Source organism: Syngnathus acus, chromosome 24 (assembly GCF_901709675.1).
Source record: "Syngnathus acus chromosome 24, fSynAcu1.2, whole genome shotgun sequence".
Classification (NCBI taxonomy): Eukaryota; Metazoa; Chordata; class Actinopteri; order Syngnathiformes; family Syngnathidae; genus Syngnathus; species Syngnathus acus.
Genome location: NC_051108.1, coordinates 3,350,117 through 3,372,554, shown reverse-complemented (window position 1 = coordinate 3,372,554; position 22,438 = coordinate 3,350,117). Strand labels below are relative to the sequence as shown.

The 22,438-nt window shown below is 43.1% G+C and overlaps 1 protein-coding gene across 4 annotated transcripts in view; it reads right to left on the bottom strand.

The window, feature by feature from the left end:
- Positions 1-2,978: 2,978 nt before the first annotated feature.
- jag2b (jagged canonical Notch ligand 2b) overlaps positions 2,979-22,438 on the bottom strand; it is a 28,650-nt gene continuing 9,190 nt past the window's right edge. The window contains exons 4-27 of one of the 4 annotated variants that reach the window (XM_037244613.1): positions 19,808-19,862; positions 17,579-17,836; positions 17,206-17,266; positions 14,798-14,928; positions 13,616-13,735; positions 13,032-13,145; positions 12,842-12,955; positions 11,854-11,967; positions 11,435-11,481; positions 11,166-11,339; positions 9,618-9,780; positions 9,322-9,483; positions 9,015-9,128; positions 8,821-8,934; positions 8,604-8,717; positions 8,017-8,133; positions 7,862-7,889; positions 7,190-7,275; positions 6,496-6,609; positions 6,303-6,418; positions 5,968-6,216; positions 5,772-5,903; positions 5,527-5,677; positions 2,979-5,459 (exon numbers count right to left, since the gene is read on the bottom strand). In XM_037244613.1, the coding sequence (XP_037100508.1) occupies positions 4,909-5,459; positions 5,527-5,677; positions 5,772-5,903; positions 5,968-6,216; positions 6,303-6,418; positions 6,496-6,609; positions 7,190-7,275; positions 7,862-7,889; positions 8,017-8,133; positions 8,604-8,717; positions 8,821-8,934; positions 9,015-9,128; positions 9,322-9,483; positions 9,618-9,780; positions 11,166-11,339; positions 11,435-11,481; positions 11,854-11,967; positions 12,842-12,955; positions 13,032-13,145; positions 13,616-13,735; positions 14,798-14,928; positions 17,206-17,266; positions 17,579-17,836; positions 19,808-19,862 (3,399 nt within the window). In that variant the 3' untranslated portion in view covers positions 2,979-4,908. The remainder of the gene's footprint in view (positions 5,460-5,526; positions 5,678-5,771; positions 5,904-5,967; positions 6,217-6,302; positions 6,419-6,495; positions 6,610-7,189; positions 7,276-7,861; positions 7,890-8,016; positions 8,134-8,603; positions 8,718-8,820; positions 8,935-9,014; positions 9,129-9,321; positions 9,484-9,617; positions 9,781-11,165; positions 11,340-11,434; positions 11,482-11,853; positions 11,968-12,841; positions 12,956-13,031; positions 13,146-13,615; positions 13,736-14,797; positions 14,929-17,205; positions 17,267-17,578; positions 17,837-19,807; positions 19,863-22,438) is intronic. The other 3 variants (XM_037244614.1, XM_037244615.1, XM_037244616.1) reach the window with 3 other exon arrangements.

Below are 22,438 nucleotides of genomic sequence, written 5' to 3'. Positions count from 1 at the left end.
TGGATGGATGGAAGGTTCTAAAATGGTGCCCTGCGGAGTTCCATGTAACAGATGTTGCTTGGAAAAAAAAAAAAGAGTCCAGTGATGATGGCATGAACAAGGTAGCGATACCAATGGTTACAATTAACTTGCCTTTATAATTAATATCCATGTTAAATGAATTTGAGCAATTATGAAACTGATAAGATCATATTAGATTTCGTTACACATTATATTTCCAGAGTCACTACTGTATTTGTTGAGTGACAGAAACAAATAGTGTATCGTATTTTCCGCACTATAAGGCGCACCTAAAAACCTCCAATTTTCTCAAAAGCCGACAGTGCGCCTTATAATCCGGTGCGCCTTATATATGGACCAATATGGATTCGTGGATGAGGACTAATTTATTAAAGTTAGCTTTACGTGTTTATTTTGTGTGTTGTGTGTTTGAGCAACGTTGAGTTGATATATTGTTATTGTTTTCACTATTTCGAGTGTTACTATATTGTGATTACATTAACGTTTGAGCGACGTTGTTATTTATTCTATGCGCCTTATAATCCGGTGCGCCTTATATATGAACAAAGTTTTAAAATGGGCCATTCATTGAAGGTGTGCCTTATAATCCGGTGCGCTTTATAGTGCGAAAAATCCGGTAGGTCCAATCAAGGCAAGGCAGTTTTATTTATATAGTACATTTCATAAACAAGGCAACTCGATGTGCTTTACACAATGGAGGACCACGTGATCATACAACTTTCATGTACAACTCCTATAATAGCTACAAATAATCTAAATAAATATGACTTTGTTATAAGAAGAACTAAAGACAAATCTGAAAAATCCACCTTCCAAGGCCAACATTGACGAATGCTATCAATCACCTAAATAGTTCTCTATCTTGGTGTTTTTCCATTATCCTCTCCCTTCATTTGTTGTAATTTGAATTGAGAGCACAGATGGAGTTGACCCCTATCACTTTTGGAAGGTCAATCCCGTCAAGTGTCGAGTTGGGCCAATTGATTAAAGGATCAAATGGGATACTGATTTATTGGCGTATTCTTTCCTTCCCCTCTTTTGTCACCACTTTATTTTAAACACAGATGGGAGACACATGCAAAATGTATTCATTATTTCTAAATACACTTGTTATTGGTACAGTTTCAGCTTTTTGATAAGCTTGATCAATTTCCCGGTACTGTTTTGGACTGCAGTTTTAAAATGTATTTTAAGTTTGGCACATCCGGATGGCTATTAATCTAAAATGTTTGGCTAATTAATTTGCTAAGAGACAAATTATTTGATGTTGATGCTTACTTAATGTTATTATGTGGTACACCGCTATGCTATTAAATACAAATAAGTGCAGCAATTAAAATGGGGAAAAACGGAGCAATCTCTAATTCTTACGCCTTTGTGACAACATTCATCTTAAATTGAGGGGGAAAAAAAAAGACGCCTGAGGATAAAAACTTTTTATCCCACACCCTTTTGTGCAATAGTCTCAATAAGTTAGTAAAGCAACGCTAAGCATTAGTGTGGCTTACTTGGTGCTCATGAGTCAAACATATTGCAATTGCTCACGTAGCTGAACATATTTCTGTGACATGTCCCAACCAACACAGGAATGTGTGATGTTGCTAAATCTTCTTTCATATCATAATTCGAATGAGTCAGTGCTTTCTTTCACGCAGGGGTGAGGTGAGCGTGGGTGGCTGTTTTCATAATGTAGGCATGACAGTTGTTTATGCAAAGGTACTTATGTATATGTAAATATACACACACAAGTATATATTATTTAAGACCACATAGTCATTTTTTTTGACAAAACATGTATAGTAAGGCTTCTTTTAGTAAAAAAACAAAAACAAACTAGCATTGAAGGGTAGTCAAAAGGTACAGTTCCCTGACTTGTGTGCAGATTGTGTAAGATGGATCCCCACTCAGGATCTTATGTTTTAGGCTATGAAAATATATCAATCAGCTTTTTTAAGGACGCTATATTTCCATCATTATCTACTCTTGTATAAGCCGATCTGATATTACAGAGCAAGGAAGGTCCCATTAGCGTGGGCGCCCATGGGAATCGGGAAGTGTCCCAGCCCACCCCTCCTCAGCATCATAATCTTACTCATGAAACATTCACATCTTCATGTGACCAGAAACATCACGCCAGCATCCCCATTGGTGCAGCCCGGATGGGCCCAGAACAGGAGATGGTGTTCTATTGGCGTACTGAGAGCGCTAGAGAGGCTGCTGAGTGATTTGGGATCGATTGATTCAGCCCACACAGACGTGGGCAAGGATGAATCCAGAAAAAAATTCTCATGTATGCAGCATCAAATAAAACAAAAAGCAGCATATATAGTGAGTGGAGATTTAAAGTACAGGGGTCAAACTTAATGGTCAGGGGTCACTCCATCACTTAGAATCGTGATGCAAACATGCTAATCACTAATACATGAGCACTTTGGTTTTGAAACAGTCGTATGTGATCGAACAGACAAAGTAGATCGAATTCTGCTGATCAGAGTAAATTGAGAACTGTGCATTGTACAAGCATACACACGACCAGTTTGAAGCAGAAATATGTAGTCATTGCTTCCAATAGTTTCAAAGTCATGGTAGACACATTGACTTATCTGAATTCATGGATCGCCATGGCAACTGTGGATCACCTGCTTATTTTGGGAGGCCGACCTACACAGAGATGTAGAATGATACTTTCAGTTATTTTTGCCGATTTAAAATTGAGATTTATTTTGTTTAGAACACTTATCACTTCTTTTGGGAAGTGAATTTGGGACAAAAAGAAAATTAGGTCATGTGAAATTAAGATTTTTTTTGTTTGGTCAATCTGTGACTCAATAATTAATTTTGTGAAATCTGAGCAAAAAAGCAAATATTACAAGTGTGATCAAAACAGATAAAAAAAAAAAAAAAACGTTACCGGGTGCATGAGAAATATTCATATTCAGTTTTTACGCCAGCAGTGATGCCACTTTAATTCTTTATTTTTGCTGTGTCCCATTAACAGAAAGCATGATGGTCTTACATGTTATGAAAAATGGGTTCAACTTTGATATGAGCCATTTTTGGACTGAGTTGGTAACTGAAACAAACAAACTTGCAAGGTAACATAACGCAAACATTGTTCCCTTCATTAAAGCCTTGAAACCAATCATGAAAATAATGCGTTTTATCCATATCTGACCTACTTTCTATCCACAATCATGACACTTAAAAAGAGCCATCGTGGATAACTTTTTTTTTTCCCCCTTTGTTTCGCCTTCTTCCTTTTCAATTCTGTCATTGTATTAGCCAGAAATCTCCATGAAAGAAAAGTGAGACAAGGAAAGCACTTTACGAAGGCGAATAAAACACGCCACAATACAACACAATGTTTCAAAGAGTTACTTGTGAAAACAAAACAAAAACATAAAATGATGACAACTGATTACACAAATAATGCATCACGCAATACATTAAGGCACCTGAAACCAAAAAGATTTATGATGGGCTTAGAAACGGTTCTTGTTGCACTGGTGAACCAATTTAAGGCTGCTAGGATGGGCCAAATCCTGACTGAGCAAAAAAAAAAACACTTTTAATCGTGAGTTAGAATAAATGAACATTTGAACAAGGAAAAAAAAACGCAGCACGGATTGGAACATTCCAAATGAACGATTCGGCCTCGTATTCAACATTATTCTCTACGTAGTAGCAAAGTACCACCGCAACTAAAAATCAGGAGGGGAAAAAAAGTCCGTAAAGTTCCCAGCAACAAACCATTTTTAAACCCTTCAAAAAGTCCTTCATCAGCGGTACCCCATTGTAAAGGTTCTTTACTGTGTGACTCTGGATATGACATAATACAAAAACCTGCCTATTTTGACTGGCATAAATAAAAGGAATGGCGTTGTAAAAAAAAAATAAAAATAATATTAATCATAATAACAATAATAATAATAAAAATGTGTGACTTGTCTTAAGTTACTTATTTCAAATATACACAGCGACTCCTTTTTGTTCTATATACACATATGTACAGAGTAATCATTTCTGTTTGGATCAAATACCTTGAATGGCATTGCTGTGAAATGGAACTCTTTAAATGCACACGTAGACATTTGAGATTTGGAAACAAGGAGGTCAAACTGGGCAGCGCGACTTGGAGCCTCCGGTGGGCTCGTAGAAAGGCACTTGCTACCAACTCAAATACTGCAAAAGAAATCCTCAAACAGAGCTTTCAGCCACAACAACTGAGAGACAGGACTACGTAATTGAAGGCCACATAGTAGGCACCGGGGTTTCTGTCCAATCCCCCCACCCACCCCACCCCTCCCTTCCCCAAGATGTGTGTTTTGGTAAGGCTGGCGTGTGATGGCCTTAGGCGGGATTTGAGGGTAAAACCCAGGAAGGGTTTTGCTCTATTGTTATGACAGCAACAACCCAATCAAACCCTTCCGGGTGCTTTAAATTTGTATCTGTCCATCACAGACGCCTGCGGACATATTCAAAGCTTCAACAGTCTTTGAAATAAACAACCGAAACAGATTTTTTTTTTTTTCTTTTCTACTTCTTCCCTAAGATTCTTTGTTATTTGTACAAACAAAAATTGCAGCAGGCTTCTTTTTCACCTCCTGAAAACGGTTACATTTCACTTCGGCAGAACATTAAGAAACAAAGAGAAGCAAAATTAAAAAAAAAAAAAAAAAAAAGTCCACTGTGCTGCCTTAAATCAAAACAATGTCAGGTGAAAATGACAAAGCAAATAATGGCTTATTGAAATACAAAGCCTTCTTCTTCCCAAAAGGTAGTCAGTATCCCCTCCCACCCCCCCAAAAAAAAAAAATAAAAATAAAAAATAAAAAAAAAAAAGGAAAGGAAGTCACTTCCACTTAAAGAGTCTCTAATTGAAATGTCTTATACACAATGGTCTCTGACATCTTTCTGGCCAGTCATGACGGCGCTGACATTTTTCCAGCGGTTGTCTTTGGGGCTGTAGCCTGGGGTCCGGTGTGGCGCTTTGAGGGGTGAACTTGAGGTGCGCGTGGTGCAGATCAGCCCCCCACTCGACTGCACTGCAGTCTTTGAGTACTTATAAACCGGCTGCTTCCCCGCCATGGCTCCGCACAGCTCTTCCTCCAGCTCACCTTCCGTCTCCTCCTCCTCCTCCTCATCCTCCACCTCCCCTTCGTCACACGTCCGATAGGAGGGTCCCATGAGCTTTCTGCGTTCCTGCTCGGCCTCCCTGTTGCTCTCCTTTAACAGCTGCTGCTGTTGTTGCTGCTGCTGCTGGCGTTCGGCCACAAGCCGAAGCGGCTCCCAGTGGTTGTTGACGCTGTCGTCAACGGGTAAGCGCACATTCCTTTCTCGCTCTTTTCTTCGTTTGCGAGTCCACCAAACGGAAACAATGATGCAGAAGAGGCAGAGCAAACCGAAGACAACACACAGCAGAGGCACCAGGTAGTCTGCTAACGTGGACAAGAAGGATCAGTGAGGTCACGAAGAAATGTGCTTCATTCCCGCTTCGCCGCTTACCCATTGAATGCGATGTGACCTGCGTTTCCACTTTGACCTCAATGACCGCCAACATGATGCTGCTGTTGTTCCTCTTCGACAAGGTGCCCACGATGGTGTTGGCCGTCTCCTGTATCAGGCTGTTGTCGGCCAGATCTTCAGGCTGGAAAGACTGACAACCAAGAGAAGATGCAAAATAGTCACCAGTGATGGAGCTCCCTTTTTAATGACAGTATTTAAAAGAGATATGGAAATATGATTCTTACTAAGGCCACTTTGACAGCATCCTGACTGGAGTGAGACAGATCACACAGCAGGAGGAGAGAGTGGTCTTTTGCCAAAGTCCGAATGCTAGGATGATACCTAAGCTCATAGCAGATGTTCTCCACTGTTGTTCCCTGAGAAAAAAAACACATCACAATTATTGGCAATAAAATGAAAAGCATGAGATGTGTGACTCACCAGTGGGACTTCGTCCTTGTTAAAAACCAACGTGATGCGACCACAGTTGTTGTCCAGGTAGCCGCTGTTTGGCTGACATTTGGTGCTTGTTTGCGTGAGCGCTTGAGAGCAAACCCCCCACTGATGACAAGGGGCTGAAAAACACGTGAGGTATCGATGTGCTTCACATTCACGTCCAGCGGGGCAAGAATGACCGCTCGGGTCCTGGTCCGAGGATTGGAGGCGGCAGGGCCGTCGACCGCAATCAACCTGAGGTCAAAAGGTCAAATAGCCTGTATGTTGTACATCGATAAATATAAAAGTGACACCTGGTCGTCTTCAAAACAAGCACTCACCTTTGTGCAGTCCACTTTTCCGTTGCCGCAGTAGCAGCTGTTGCACTCCTCCTCCCATCGGCTACCATGAGGAAACTGAAGCCCGGCGTAGTGACATGACTTCCCAATACCTATGACTACACAGGAAATAGACACGGTGAACACCCTCGATCAAAATATTTCTTAAATAATGGCTTTCAGCAGGAGTGTTTACATTCTTGACATCGGACTCCCGTTCTACCGAGTGGACAGATGCAGCGAAAACCGTTGATCTCATCCACACAAGTTGCGCCGTAGGCACACGGTGAAGACTGGCACTCATTGATGTCTAAGAGACAAAGAATGGCATTGATTAGATCGACGGTACGGCCTGGACGAAATGTTTTTTTTTTTTCATATGACACAAAGGAAATTAACCTCTTAATAATAAAAATAGCAACATTTATAATTTTGGTAGCTACTCTGAGGGTGAACCCTCAATCGAATTGGAAAAAGTGTGTGAAATAACATCTTATTCCCCCTTTTTTCCCGCGGAGGCTCCCACGATCACTAAGAACTTTGGCCATTGTCATCTGAGATTCACACAAACAGTCGGAATGAGAAATCTCAAATTCAAGCTGGATAGAAAAGGTGGACACTTTCTGGCCCTAACAAAAGAAGGATAGAAGAAGAATTTCAGGGTCACTGGTTAATTTGTCTTATGTGGGCATTTGTGTGACTGCCTGAGTATAGAGGAGGGGTGACCTCTGACCCCTGGAGGCATTTCCGAACAAAGAAAAAGCCGAGAGGGCGCCATCCGGGGCTTGGATTTTGCTGTTGATGTGACCCACAATAGTCAAAGGATTTTTGTTTGAACTGCACTGACGACTACGCTTTATAACGACATAAACCTCAACGTTACTACTTACTGATTCGGCAGTCCGGCCCGGCAAAGCCAGGGGCGCACTCGCATCGGAACCAGTTGACTCCGTCCACGCAGATCCCGCCGTTGTAACTGAGAGAGGGGAAGACATTAAACAATGATTAGAGGAGAGTGTACAAGATCGACATCCTTTCCACTCGCAACAAAGCACGTCGTTTGTGCGTGTGTGTGGGGGTGGGGGGGGGGTTACAAAGCTCAATTCAACTCATCAATACAAGCTTCCACCTTTCAGATGCTAATAGGCGTGTCCAGTCCCTCCCCTCCTCTCCTCTCATCATGCCACTCTTCCATTGCTCCAACCCAGCATCCCCCCCCCCCTTCACCCCCTCCAGGTCGCACAGAAAGAAAAGAGACATGTGCACCGCCTCCTTCTCTGCCTTTCCACCCCCCACCTGCGTTCACCATGGGGTGGTTGGTATTACTCCACCTCTCCCTGTCCTATTCAATTCCCAAAGCTCTCTGCTCGGTGAGATGGCCCTTTGAGGCTTAATTTGAGGACACCTTCCACTCCTTTTAGGGAGTCCCTGCACCCTTTAGAGCCTTGCGAAGCCTGTGTGAAGTGCAGAGAGGAGGGAGGCTGGGATAAACGGAAGGGCAGGAGGGGTGGGGTAGCTCTGACGACACCACGGGAGTGTGTGAGGCAGGAAACGATACGTACCACGGATGAGGGTTGCAGTCGTTTGTATCTGTTGAAGGAGCACAAAGGACATTTAGTGCGTAATGTGGCAGCGAATCGGCTTTCGTTCGATTTTTATTACGTCGGCAAAGACGGTGAGAGATTCAAGTGATTTAACGACAGAAAATTTTTTTTACTTTGGCTGCAGGTGGGTCCTTCCCAGCCTTCTTTGCAGATGCACGTAAAGGTGTCAACTCCTCCCACGCAGGTTCCGCCATTCAAGCAAGGACTGGAGGCGCATGTGCTGTTCTTGGCTGGCAAGAGCAAAAGTGAAAAGAGAAACCATGAAGGCATTTAGTGAACACCTTTGAAAAACGTTTCTTTTTTTAAACCGTCTTTATTCATTCGAAATAGTCAGTAAGCATCCATACGTTATTTCTTCCATCATCAGATTTAGATTTACAGCTAATGCCAGACCATGAACTAAACTTGAATAAGCAGCACTAATTATAAAATTGTAGCGCCATGTTGACAAAGATGACCCTCTTCAGCGTTGACTGCTAAAAAGCCCAGCGCCAACAAGCAATGTGTGCACAACCTAAATTAAACAGAAGCTCAGTCTACTCATTAGGTCGGCTTAATTAGAGAGATGTCAACTTTAAATAAACACTGGCGGCCATTAGCAACAACATACAATAACAGTTTGAAAACAGCTTCTCATTAAATACAACTGCACATTGTTTCAAATTTTGACCCCCAAACAATTTTTCCCCCCCCCGCTTACCCATGTTGCATGTGTTTCCTCCCCAGCCAGGTGAGCAGGAACAGCCGAAGGTGTCCCCGTGGTCATAGCACGTACCCCCATTACTGCATGTGGTTGCGTCACACTGGCTCTCACCTGTCCCAGATCACAAACGCACATTTACTGTATGTCACAACAGTAGATGATTAAAAAAAAAAAATCATATAAAGTTGAACAACATGGTGGACTTGAGACTCACGGGAATGGCAGGTCTTGCCCTTCCAGTTGTCGGCACACTCGCAGTAGAAGTCGTTGACAAGGTCGAGGCAGCGGCCGCCATTTTTACACGGGTTGTGTCTGCAGTCGTTGACATCTGAGGAATTCAACGAACAATTTTTACACCATTTGTCATCTTAATAAGTCAAGCACCGAGTAGAAACGATGGGTCCGTACTGAGATCACAAAGTTCTCCCTCCCAGCCGTCAGGACAGAAGCACTGAAACGAATTGACGCCATCGATGCAGGTTCCTCCATTCCTGCATGGGCTTTTGAGGCAGTCGTTTATGTCTGGAACACAGAGAAGAGTCGTACGTTAGCTTTTCATAGCTTGCTCTGGTTGTTGCCGATCACGATGGGACCAAAAGTCATTCACTCTTAATGATGAGGTCATTTTGCACTTTTGCTGATGTTCAATTATGGTGCCGATCCAAATCAGGCTATCGGTGCTATGCTACATGCCATTGGCTAGAATTTCCCTTACTCTCATGACAGTAGATGCCGTTGAACCCCGGATCACAGATGCAAGTGAAGTTGCCAGTCAGCCCGCTCACGCAGCGCCCTCGAGGTCCGCAGACGTTCGAGGAGATGTGGCGCACTTCTGCGGAGTCGTTGGTCGCTATGGCAACAGTGCAGCTGTCGATAACTGCCAGCAAATAAAGAATAAAAACGGTACAGTTACTTCCTCTATTTGTCCGTTTTTATTTGTAGGACGGTTAATACAGTAAAAAAAGGGTTTGGTCACACGGCGTTTGATTTCACCTGGGAGATTAGGGTTACCTTGACATGGGGTGGTTTTGCAGTCCACTTTAGGTTGCTCACAGGTTTTTCCCTCAAAGCCCTCAGGACATGCACAGTAGAAGTCCTGGATCATACTGTGGCACTTGGCCTGGTTCTTGCACGGGTTTGGATCACATGCATCCAAAGGAGACGAGATGTGGATCTTAAACGAAATGGATGGAGTGGAAATTTAGATGCATCAATCCCAAGAATTGCAACTGGACATAATTATGGCTGGTGAGCTACTTAGCTTAGCTTCTGCCAACTTTCCTTATGAAGTTTAAGAGTAAGCCTCCAAAACCTTCCCTAATCTCATCACCCTTTTGTTTTAACTTGACTAGCAGAAGATGAAAATGTTACTCGCAGACACATTTGGTGTCATATTGACAAAGTCAAGATGGACGACCATAAGAGCCACCCTGCTCGGCATGTTTGGCCTTTTTTCAAGTCAATACAGAGGTTGGAGGGAAAATCTGCAGGTTTTTGTAAACATCACTACTGTGCATAAACGCTGGGCTGCACCCGTTGCCATTTAAGGTGCTGAGCAGGAGACTTTGAGCGGGTCAGCAGAGTGGGTGAAGTCTGTGGTCACACGTAGTTTATTTTAACCCAAGTGTCATGCGTACATACCAATTTTCTTTACTATTTGGATGTGTGTGGTCAAAGCCAGGAACACAAAATCATTACATTTTAGTGGTTTTGACTTACATTGGGGACATCATTTTGGAGGGCATTATAGAATTCTCCATTTTTTTCTCTCCCCTTTTTGAATCAGATCCAGCAAGAGTATTGTCAACATGCTTATGAAAACATGTTTATTCATGTACTGTTACTTCAGCGGCAATAGTGGTGACAGAAAACAAAAAGAACAGTCATGGGAATAGTACGTATTTTCATTACCATGTTCATGTACCGTATTTTCCGCACTATAAGGCGCACCGGATTATAAGCCGCACCTTCAATGAATGGCCCATTTTAAAACTTTGTCCATATATAAGATATATACATTTGGCCCGTGGGCCGGACTTTGGACACGCCTGCTGTAGTGGCTCAATATTGGTCCATATATAAGGCTCACCTCATTATAAGGCTGCTTTCGAGAAAATTGGAGGTTTTTAGGTGCACTTTATAGTGCGGAAAATACGGTACACAAGTAAATAAATACGTTTCTCATAAAGGCAGATTTTTAGCAGACATGTCCACAGCACCATGAGCGCTTAGTAGTAAACAGGCAGCAACCCAGCGTCACCTCATTCAGCAAGGCTGGTGTATATAGTGGAGAAGCTAAATCAGGATTGGCTCCTGACCAGCAATGTCCTCCATTCAGGGCCCCAAGAGAAGCCCAACAGAATCAGTTTCCTCACGGCTAACCTACATTGGCTTCAAACGCTTACTAAATATAACAGAGCGTGGAAACAGAGACATCATGTGATAGCCAGTACAACCAGGACAGGTGGCGTACTGGACTCTTGTTTTGGTCACTGTGATTTGGAAACTTGCATTTGAAAAGACACTGTTTTGTTTAGCACTTGTAAATGTAATGCGTACCTCACACAGTTGTCCAGCAAACTCCATCGGGCACTGGCACACAAAGCCCCCTAAGACAGAATGGCATTGGCCTCCATTCTGACACGGTCTGCTCTCACACTTATTTCTTTGGATTTCACAGTGAGAACCCACAAAGCCTGGTGGGCACTGGCAGTGGTAACCGCGTGGGCCGTTCTAACGAAGACAAAAGAAAAAATTGTCATTCGACCGAATCAAAGGAACTTCGAAGTCACATCGGGACGTTTAGAATGGGAAAAAAAATCACCAACCTTGCATGTTGCGCCATTCTGGCATTGACCGTGACAGCTGCTCAGGTCTGATAAAAAAAAAAAATACCGGATATTCATTTTAAAGTTGCACGTTGGTCAATGTTGTGAAAAAGTAGCGATACGAGTAAAGTTGAGGATCTGTTCATGCAGTGAATCCACAGTGGGCATGCAAGTGATTTTCGTGAGCTCTTGATTGCCAAGACGACAAGAAAGGAACAAGTCACCGCATGTGACTGAATGAGTAAGCCTAAACTACACCTATGTTGTGAGTCCAGAAGGTGAGTTAGGCATTTAAAAATGTAAACTTCTTTTTTTTGGGGCGGGTGGGAAGAGTAGCGGCTCAATGAAGAACCTGCAGGTTACAAGCTTGTAGGGACAAACATTTAAAAGAAGTGACTAAGATTTCAGAAAATACTAACTGATGTCACAGTTTTGTCCGGACCATCCCCGAAAACAGTCGCAGTGATATCCGCCAATCAAATTTTTGCAAGAATTAGCGTTCAGACACGGATCTCTTGCACACTCATTAGCATCTGTGAAAGCAGGAAGTCAAAGGACACTACGTCCATAAATGTGGACAAAGCAAGGAAAGCACAAGGAACCACAAAAACCATTGTCTGGAATTTTTCATCGATTGAAATCAAAATACAGAATTTGACCGGAGGTAACTAAGAGTTGTAAATAATTTGAATTATTTTACAGTTTTGAATATCATCAATATTTGAAATCTATGGTGTTCGATTTGGTTGCGTAAATCGCTTTAGTGTTGAAATGGCTTTTTTGGCTTTGTTGGCAATTGACACAATATTTCTTCATTCAAATTGCTCACTGAAAAATTCGATCTTTGATCCGCCATCATAGTGTCTACAAAACACTACAAAAAAAGGAAGAAAAAATGAGTCTGAAATGAGATGCAAAATAATGAACGCCCACCACCTCCACAGACATCTAAAGTGTTACAACAAAGCACTGCTGCTCAAATATCTGAAGGCACGCTAAAGTGGGGGTGGGCAATCTGCAGGGGGTCCTTCTGCACTCATGCACACACACACACACACACACACACACACACACAAACACCTGTCTTCCCTCTGAAACTCTACACTTCACACACATTCAAAGGCAGGTAAGACTGGAAGCTGATTGCTGCTTGTAAACTGAGATCTAAGCTGGTAAAATGAGAGGGGCTCTTGGGATCGTTTTTCCGGCCTTTACCTCCCCCCCCTCCCCTTCTAACACGCATACACACCCGACTTTATTTACCAGTTGTAAATTTCCTGGCATTACCCCTGTCATGACAGGAGCCTTAAAGAAACAGTCAAATATAGATAGACCCATAAAAAAGTGGGCAGAATATTCCAAATATAGATGTCTATATTTTCTTGGGGGGGTATTTTTGAAACTCACCAATCTGGCAGGTCTTTCCTTCCCACTCAGGTGGGCACACACACTCAAAGCCAACATCCCGGTCGATGCAGGTTCCTCCGCGGGCACATGGATTGGAAGCACAGTTGTCGAAATCTGAGTACATACAACGGGTTTGTTTGATCATTCAGAACTTTTTTGTAAATATAATTATATGTGTGTGGAAACTCACTGTCTGCACAGGTTGGACCTTCCCAGCCTGGTGGACACTGGCACTCGAAGCCTAAGGGACCTTCGTGGCATGTACCACCGTTTACACATGGACTGGAAACGCAGGCGTGCTCAGCTGCACCCAATAAATGAAACAGTTGAAACGGTGGAACACTTGTAAATTAATATTTCATATACCGTATTTTCCGGACTATAAGGCGCACCTTCAATGAATGGCCCATTTTAAAACTTTGTCCTTATATAAGGCGCACCGGACTATAAAGCGCACCATTAAAGCATCATGTCAGATTTTTAATCCAAATCAAATCATTCTCCATTTTATCTTTTTTTTATTTCAACTTCAGACGCAACAAATGACTTTAGAATCACAAAATAATGAGCCATAGTCTCTTTGATTCATGATTCATAGTCTTCAGCGGGCCACTTATGATTGATTTCATGACACAATGCTTCGGGCCAGTTTAAATTGAGGAATTTGGTCCATATATAAGGCGCACCGGACTATAAGGCGCACTGTCGGATTTTGAGAAAATTGGAGGTTTTTAGGTGCGCCTTATAGTCCGGAAAATACGGTACATTCCTCACCTATCTGGCACGTCTTGCCCGAGTAGCCTTCTGGACACGCGCAATAGTATTCATCAGGCTCAGTGTTCATACATGTGCCCCCGTTGATACATGGCTGGTGGCGACCGCAGTAGTTGAGATCTGGGAACACATTTTAAGAAATCATTCAGGATGGTGTTAAAGCAACAGTATGTGATAATGTCATTTTAGTAAACTGACAGAGACAGTAGCTTTTAATGAGTCCATCGATGCCAGGGTCACCTCAGATAACCTTCCTTAGTGGTCTGTAGTCATGGATATATATATATATATACTATATATACACACGATACTGTTTTTAATATTGAATTGGCCGGGACACCTCTCATGTTATGAAATTCAATACATGTTATAAAGTCAACATGGATGAAAAAAAAAAAAAAAACTGTTGTCTTGGTGAACAAAATGCTTTTGGAAGTGGACGATACAAAGTCGAGAAAGACTTCTCCATGAAAATGACAAGCTCTTGTCGCGATATCACTTTCCAACTGTATCCTCAACTTTGCTAATTGGCTGCCAACATTCATCCACTCGGTGCCAGGAGTTCCCTGGGAGCTTGTCGTCGGCGTCTTCGCTCAGTATAGAGCACCAGCTGTCACTTTGACGGGAAAGCACTGAGTGTTTCCTCAACCACTCTGCTGCTCGCCATCATGAGTGAGCTCACAGTGTTTACGGGATGTGAGTAAGAAACTCATCTTTCTTCATTATTAATCAGTCATGGAATACCAATTATTTACACACACAATATACTGTAAATTAATTCTTTCAGCTTTACAAACAAAACCCTTCAGCTGGACCCATTTGATCCTCGAGAACCCGTCTTAGCCTAAAGGACAGGTCACACTAAAGGCTGCTAAATAAATGAACAGGGATGAGTCTCCACTGGAGATCTTAGGACCCACTCTCATCCCCCAAAGTGCACTCAAGTGACGAAGAGGATGTGCGGGGATAGAATGTCCCTGCTGATGCTCAAATCGCACAAGCAGTAAAACTATACAGCTCGAAAATTGGGGAAAGACGCCTGTGACCTAATCAAGGTAGTCGGTGATACATAATGCATCTTGTATTGCTGACATGCTTCTTTAAAAGAACACGTAGCTTGAGGGTAACTGCAGTGTGCCAATTTGCTAAGCGTGGGAGGTGCCGATAAAATCTTTTGCATACCTTTATCGCACAACAGGCCACCCCAGTTTCTCTCGCAGCTGCACTGCCAGGGGATGTTGCAAGTGCCGTGGACGCATCCGGGGAATACGGCACAGTCATCGCAGAATTGACCCTGCCAGCCGTAGTTGCACCTATATAGGAAATAAGACACTGTCACCGAAAAAAAAAAAGTCTGCATAACATTTAACGATTAAATCCTTGTGCAAACAAAAGAGAAATTTAATCCCCGCATCTTGTTGCAAGTGTGCAAGTCAACCAGAACAAAATAAAACCCTGCTTCAAATATTTGTGGTGAGGAATACGAACATGTCGGCGCTTGAAAGCAGGTTTGGGACAGTCGGATGAAAATGTGGATTCCTTAAACTACCCCAAGTTGTTTATTATTTAGAACAAGCAATAACGCAATAGTCACTTTCTGCTTTTGTTTATTCCGCAACAGAGTTGGAACTGAATTACAGCAGCTTGGTTGCAAATCATTCCAAATCTCCATTGCTTCAAATTGGTGCAAATAAAAAAGCAACTTCATTCATGCATTTCAACAGCCAATATTTAGGACACAACAAAAGCCTTGTGTCCATTTTCATTGGGTCATCGTTTACAAAGTCATTCACACAACAGACTTCCATTTGTTTGCGCTTCGGGACTGAGCCCGATTGCAAAATTTTAGAGAATAACTGAAGTGACTAATTTAAAACCATGACAATAACACACACTGATCTCAAAACACTTGAAATGCTCATAAAAGGTTATTGTATCATGGCTTGGGTCAAACCATCCCAAGGACCCCTACTGACTAATCTTAGAGGTGGGTGACATTCCAGGGCAGGAGGGGTTAAGAATACATCCAGCAGGCTCCTGTCTGGAGTGGGTAGGGGAGGGGGGGGGATCTGAGGGCCTATGATGAGGGAGGTACAGCGGCGGCGGCTTGTGAGAGCGTCTGGAGACGGCCGTGTGTTTACAGAGGCTGCGCACGCGCCTGCCGCTTCATGACAACACCCGGGCTATTCCGAGGCTGTGGTGCCAGCTGTCTTGTCAATTGGCTTCTATTTTCAGCCAATGCTCCTGCAGACGGCAACGCTGCCAATGCGAGAAGGAAGGTCTTTGAACGTCTCTTAGCGGGAGAGAGGGGGTGGAGAATATTTGACATACTTTGCTCTACTCTATTTGATCAGCTTCACGGGGTCTGACAGCAACGCGTCACTAACTTCAGCCAGGAGAGATTTCTGGAACATCAGATCCCACAAAAAGTGCAGCACTGCACCCCATAATCAAATAGACGGGCACTTTGACTGGGACCCGACTTTTGGACCCGATACTGATTGCACAAAACTGAAAAGAAAAAAAAAAATAGGCCAGAGTTGTAGGTCTCAACAGGCTTCCCTGGATAATATCTAGGCACTGTTACTCATCTGCAAGGTAGGCGTGGGTTGAATTCCAAAATCATGGCAATCCCAGGTCAAAGATAGTGGTGAAATACCATTTCACCATTTAATCTCGGGGTGTGCCAAGCCTTTAAGAAATATGTCAGAACAAGCCTAATATGTGCCGATCTAAAATCCTCGAGACGGTAGCCACAAATGGAGTACGCAGCAAAAGCCTCCGGCAAAATGGGAGCCCGGAAAATTTATGAAATAAAGGGAATGAAAGGGCACCCAGAGATCACAAGGGATTTATTGCCTGCTTTTTGTGACCCGAGGCTTCATTAAAATCATGCCAGAGCAGGAAGAATCTTTACTGCTGTTCCACCGCTCGTATCACTTTTCCTGTCTGCTGGGAACTGACATTTCAGGAGAAGATGGCTCACTCCCTTTCTCAGCCTGCCTGTTAACTGGAGTGAGGATACCGTCAGGTCAAGCCTCCTCTTAATAATCATTTCATCTAAAAATAACAAAGGAGATTTTTATGAGGACAATGCGAAGGGGTGGAAGTTACAGAAGCGTAGTATATACCGAGAAAAACTCTCGCTACATCTTTCAATTGGTATCTAATTTCATTAATAAGTCTGCAACTTGTCCTTAAAAAGAGAAGCGCATTGCAGATGAAGAGAGGATATGGCGATTCCCGGCACGTTTACAGTGCTCACATTGACAACCCCCGTCTCGGGCTTGAGTGGTGTGTTAAAAAAAAAATGGCTGAGATGCTTGGTATTCTGTGTGGGATTTGGACGGCCTAAAAATATGTCAGGCAAAGCGTTGCCTGAGCTAAACTGAGATGGAGAGGAAGAAAAGGAAAAAGAAAAGGAAGGCAAAGGCGGATATTCAGAATGATCCCACACTAATTGATTTCTATTAAGCAGATTATTACGTTTTTGTGTTGATGTACTTTTAAAGACAATTCCAGTGACCACAATCTTGGACAAAATAAAATCCAAAGATTATCATTAGTATAAGTGATTCCATTGGTCTTACCTGCATTCCCCCGGAACGGCGCAACCACCATGAAGGAGATTACAACCTTGCTTGCAGATTGCTAGGGGGGGGGCGCAATAAAAAAACTTGTAAATATGTATACATACTGTATATATTTCAAAAGGAGAAAGAGGACACATCATTTACAAGGGCAAGTGGGTGAGCAGAGGCTTGCTAGTTTGGAACAGGACATCATGATTAATGCTTCCTTGAGTTCGAGGTTAAAGGGCATGCAACTTTATAGCCCCGCCTGTACAACAATAACTCAACTGAAAAACAAACCGAGCCGTCGTTAACAGCATCGTTAAGTCTAAGGGGGCACTGTAAATAATGAATTTGTTATTCATGAATGAATATTAACTGCGGAGCTCACCTGTCTTACATTCGGGACCCATCCAGCCTTCCAAGCAAACCCGGGCGCCCGACTGCTCACATCGATAATGGCCGAAGTAGTCGTCGCGAGGAACGCACAGTTTATTGCACTTGTTGCTGTAGTAATTCTCATCACAGCGCACACGGATTCGGTAAACGATGCGAGCCACGGGCCCGTCGTAGTTCACCGTCTTCCAGGGGTCACCGGGGTTCACCATCCCGGTGTGGGCGCTGCGGTCAATCAGGTGCTCGTCGTCATCTGAAATGAGTTGAAAAGTTGAACCGCTGGACTGATTTTTCACCAAATGACACCCAAAAGTTAAATATGTTTCCTTTCTGGCAGTAACAGAAGTCATCTCGAGATGCTACGAATGAACTGAGCTGAAGTTTGTGGGTCTCACGATAGCTCAGAGCAGCCACAAAGAAAGCAATTAATCAGAGTGTGATTGCAGTTGGTCAACAATCTCAGTGGAAGTGGACGGCCTGTGATTTCCTTTCCTGCATAGCTCCGAGTTGCGTTGCACTTTAGTCACTTTTGAAGTGAGCAAGCACTCACACACACATTTTCCTCTGCCGGGGTCTGACACAATGTCAGACAGAATGAAGCAACAATAACAAATAAAACCCCCGGCAGTTGCCAGATAGAGAACAATGGGCTCCGGGCCCAAGCGGGCTCAGCTACTTCGGTGTCTAAACACCGAGCCCAGCCACCCAGTCCGCTCCACTTCCTGCTCGATAAACACAAGGAAAACAGCCGACTGCCTTTCCTGAGGACGCAGGAGGTGTGGGTGCGGGGAGAGGCATTTTGGGGGGGGTAGGATGTGATGCTGGAAGAGAGGAATCTCACTGACATACTGGCGGGCTCTTACGTAGGACGAGACAGGAGGCGGATGCTGACTCAGGCCAGGATTCTACTCCGATGTCTCACTAATTGAGAATATGTCCACACATGCATGATTTATAAATAATCAAAATAAATATTTTTAAAAAGTCACGCATATTGCAAATCAACAGGTGGCACTATAACCCAAAAGAAAAGGAGCAATAGAGGACTCGTTCATAAGGATGGAGAGTGGAGTTTAAATTCAGACGCAATCGGAGAGTTATTCAAAATGGAGGATCGAAACTAGAAATTTGTATTCTGTTTGTTGCGTCGTCAATAGCACTCACAAACCTTACTTGAAACATTCTCTGAACTCGGATTTAGGGACAGGAAACAATACTTTGCATTTTTTGGCACCTACATGGATCAAATATAGGAATTATGGGTTTATCCAAATTCATCTATGACATTAGAAAAGTGTTGCTTCTTTTCTGTGACGTGTTAAAAGCACAAGCAAGATATGTGGAGAATTTGTGGTAGATATCATTTTTCCCAACCCGTCATGAGGTTTGAGGTCAGCTGATGTGTGTGACACTACACAACTCTGACGTAAAAAAAGCAACAAATCTCAGTTTACAGGCATACGGCATGATAATATCTTTTGGGTAATGTTTTGGTTGAAATTATGTTGCACAATAAACGCTTTCACGTCAAACAGGAGTTATGTCCATTTGCGATTACTTTGCAAATGAATTCCCAATACAAAACCGCACGTAATAATTTTTTTTTTTCTATCCAAAAACGTTGACGTATAATCACTGCCAATGTACGAGTTAACTGACGACATCCTCTAAACAAACGGGAAACTACACGGGGCAAGAAGCTAATCAGAGCTATGATGTCAATTTCTATTTCTTGTCCATTGTCTTCATTCATAAGTGCGTTTGATGTACCAAACAGGATGTGACAGCTTTTCACAAATAAGACAGACAAGTAGACAAAAGAAGACAGTGGAATGGAAATGCATCCATACACACACGTTTCCATGCCCAGACAAGGATATTCGAAATTCGTAAAAAATACCAGAGGGATCAAGGGTGCGCATAACATTTATAGTCCTCAAACGATTTCTCCCAGACCCGGGCTACTGCTCGGATGGGACAAAGGGGATGTACGAGAATCAAGCCAACGGACATTTCCGAATGAAAACAGGATACAGCTGGTCAAGCACTGACCGCCGGTATAGCCAATTGTATTCTATACAAGACGTCTTGGGAGACCAATATATCCAACGCAACGCATTTATTGACTGAAAAATGTGGTAAATGCAATGAGTCATTAAGAAAGAAAAAAAAACAATGTTATCTTGCAAAAACACCTAGCTAATCATGTTGTCGGTTCACTTACTGTTCCGGGTAGTGTTGTCCCAGTCCCAGGCCGCAACGATTAAGGTGTACGTTCGCTGAAAAAAAAAAAAGACATCAGTGGAGTTAGTTGATACTGAGGGTCAGGCTTATTTTGTAGCTTTAGGAAAAAGAATGAATTTTCCAATAATAGTCACATATTGTGGGTATGAATAGACATCGATCTTGAGAAGATTTTGCCACAATACGTATGGCGGTCATATGACGGCATACAATCCAGAATATCCCGTGTCTTCTATTGTGTATAAAGAGGAAGCATTTTTTCCCAAGAGAAGCTCATGTTCCCAATAACCTTACAATGCATTGCCAGTAGGGAAGAACATTTGGGTAAATTCCCTTGACTTAAAGGGGGGGGGAAAAAAAACAATATAATGGCTGATACTGGAATAACGATGAACAAAAACGATTATTCGTTGATTTCAATACTTCCTACAATCTCATCCGATTGATGCATCCTAGGGATCAAGATTAACATCAAACTGTGGACTCAACACTCCCAATCAATTTAATTCAATGAATCGATCATCCGTTCGTAAAGTCATACGATTCCATACAGACAGTAAACCATCCAAGCTTCAAAGCGCCACTAACTCTCACCAAATATGACGTCCATTAAGAAGGTCACGTTGCCAATATTAGCTACGTACGGTATGAGAGCTGAGCTTTGTCCTTGCTTATCAGACGATGGGGTAGCGTAAATAAGCGGCTAATGGGATTATCTCGTTTCAGTTATGCTTTGCTCCGAATACATCATGCAATGGATTAATATAAACACTCCCCGCGTATTTATAATGTCGTGTAATATGCACCTAAATAGAAAGCATTGCAGTGTAAACATTGTTCCTTCTGCAAAAGGTTTGTTGGACAAGCGTCCAGAATTTAATGAAAATAACATACAATTAAAAAAACAGAAACTTCTGGCATGTTTTTTTTTTTTTTGATACCTCAAGTTGCAACTTCATCCATATACTTTTATACTGGTCAACTTTTGGTCCAATTTGAAACGTGCCAAAATGAATTCAAGTGAACCAGAACCAAATGTGTGATGCAGAACGCACCATGTATCATTTTCTGCTTCGGTCTGGACAAGGAAACCAAAGTATATTATGTGAACACACCCTTAGATGACATCTCAGCACTAAAAAAAAAAAAAAAAAAAAAAACACTTCACTTGCACCTGATAAAACAGTGATACCACCCCAAAAATTGCAGAAGACATATTTAGGATGGTTGCTTACTTTCAGTTCTACGTTGACATTAGGTGGTTACTAGGCAACTATTCTGTTTGTAGTGACAGAGCAAAATCCAGAAAATTCTGCCTGCTGTCAATGGTGCGTGCTCGCCCGCACGGGCACATGGACACTCCAGAAGAGTAATCTAGCCGGTGTGCTGCAGGGCACACTGCTAGGCAACCAGCTGACCTAAATAGCAATCATTACATCACCATTGGAGACAGTTGTAGTAGCCACAATGTGACCTCTACTGTAATGTCACTGATGGGACATTAGAGCCGAGAGGAGTTTGGACCAGAAGTTGCAATCACTCAAATGAAGCGGGAAAGAGAAATTGCGGGGAGGAGGTGGGTGATCTGTCAAGTGTGTGTGTGTGTGCGTGTTGTTGTTGGGGACCAACAAGCTGGTAGGCTGGTTGCTGCTGGGCTGCAGGATTAAGTTGGCTTGTCTGGCAATGGGTGGTGGCGGGAGGAAAGGGGAGGGGAGTGTTGTTGTGGAGACACACAAGATGGTTTGAGGTGGTCTTGGTTTGAGGTGCCTCCATTGAAGCTTTAGCAGAATTGAGGGGATGCTGTGGCGAGGAGTCCATACCATTCCGAGGTCCAACCCCGTCTGAGCGCAGACGCGCAACAGATGCAGCCCTCAATGATGGATTATTTGACATGAACGTGGATCATCCCACGACATGTAGCTCGCCTTCTGACCTTTCCACCTACTCCCCGCCGACCCCCCTCCCCCTACCTCAATAGAGTGGGCTCGTCTGTGCATGTGGGTGGGTGTGCACGTATGCCAATGCATTGAAGAGGTGCTATGAGTAGCAAAGCTTGTATTTGCCACTCATTGGCCGATCTAGACCCACACACACCTTCTACATGTTGTAAAGGCGTGGATAAACACTGAGCGCAGTCCAAAGCCACGGACTTGTCTGGTTTCCCACAGACCATCCCAGTCTGTGATTAGCTGGATTAAGTGACAGCTGCCCAAATGGTCGGAACAAGATAGATGATGGGCAGATAAAGGGGAGGGAGTGGGGGAGGAGAGGCGCTACTGAACAAAGACCCTTGTCCCAATACCGTAACTCACCCCCAATCCCAATCAAAACCATTGTCCACCATGAGACACAGTCAGTTTGAGGACAATTAGCAATCAGCATTTGCAGCAGCGAGCCGGGTAAGATTAGTTGGATGGAGTCAAAAAGACAACACAATTAATCATCTGTCCAAAACTAACTGTTATTCACCTCTGAAGGCCGTTTTTTCCTGTTTGAATTTTCAAGCGGCTGCGTAAAATACTTAAATCTGAGAGAATGAAGGAGCTGCTGTCAATCAAATCTCCAAAAACCCTCCCGTGCCCTACTCCTAATGGATTAGAGGATTTACTCG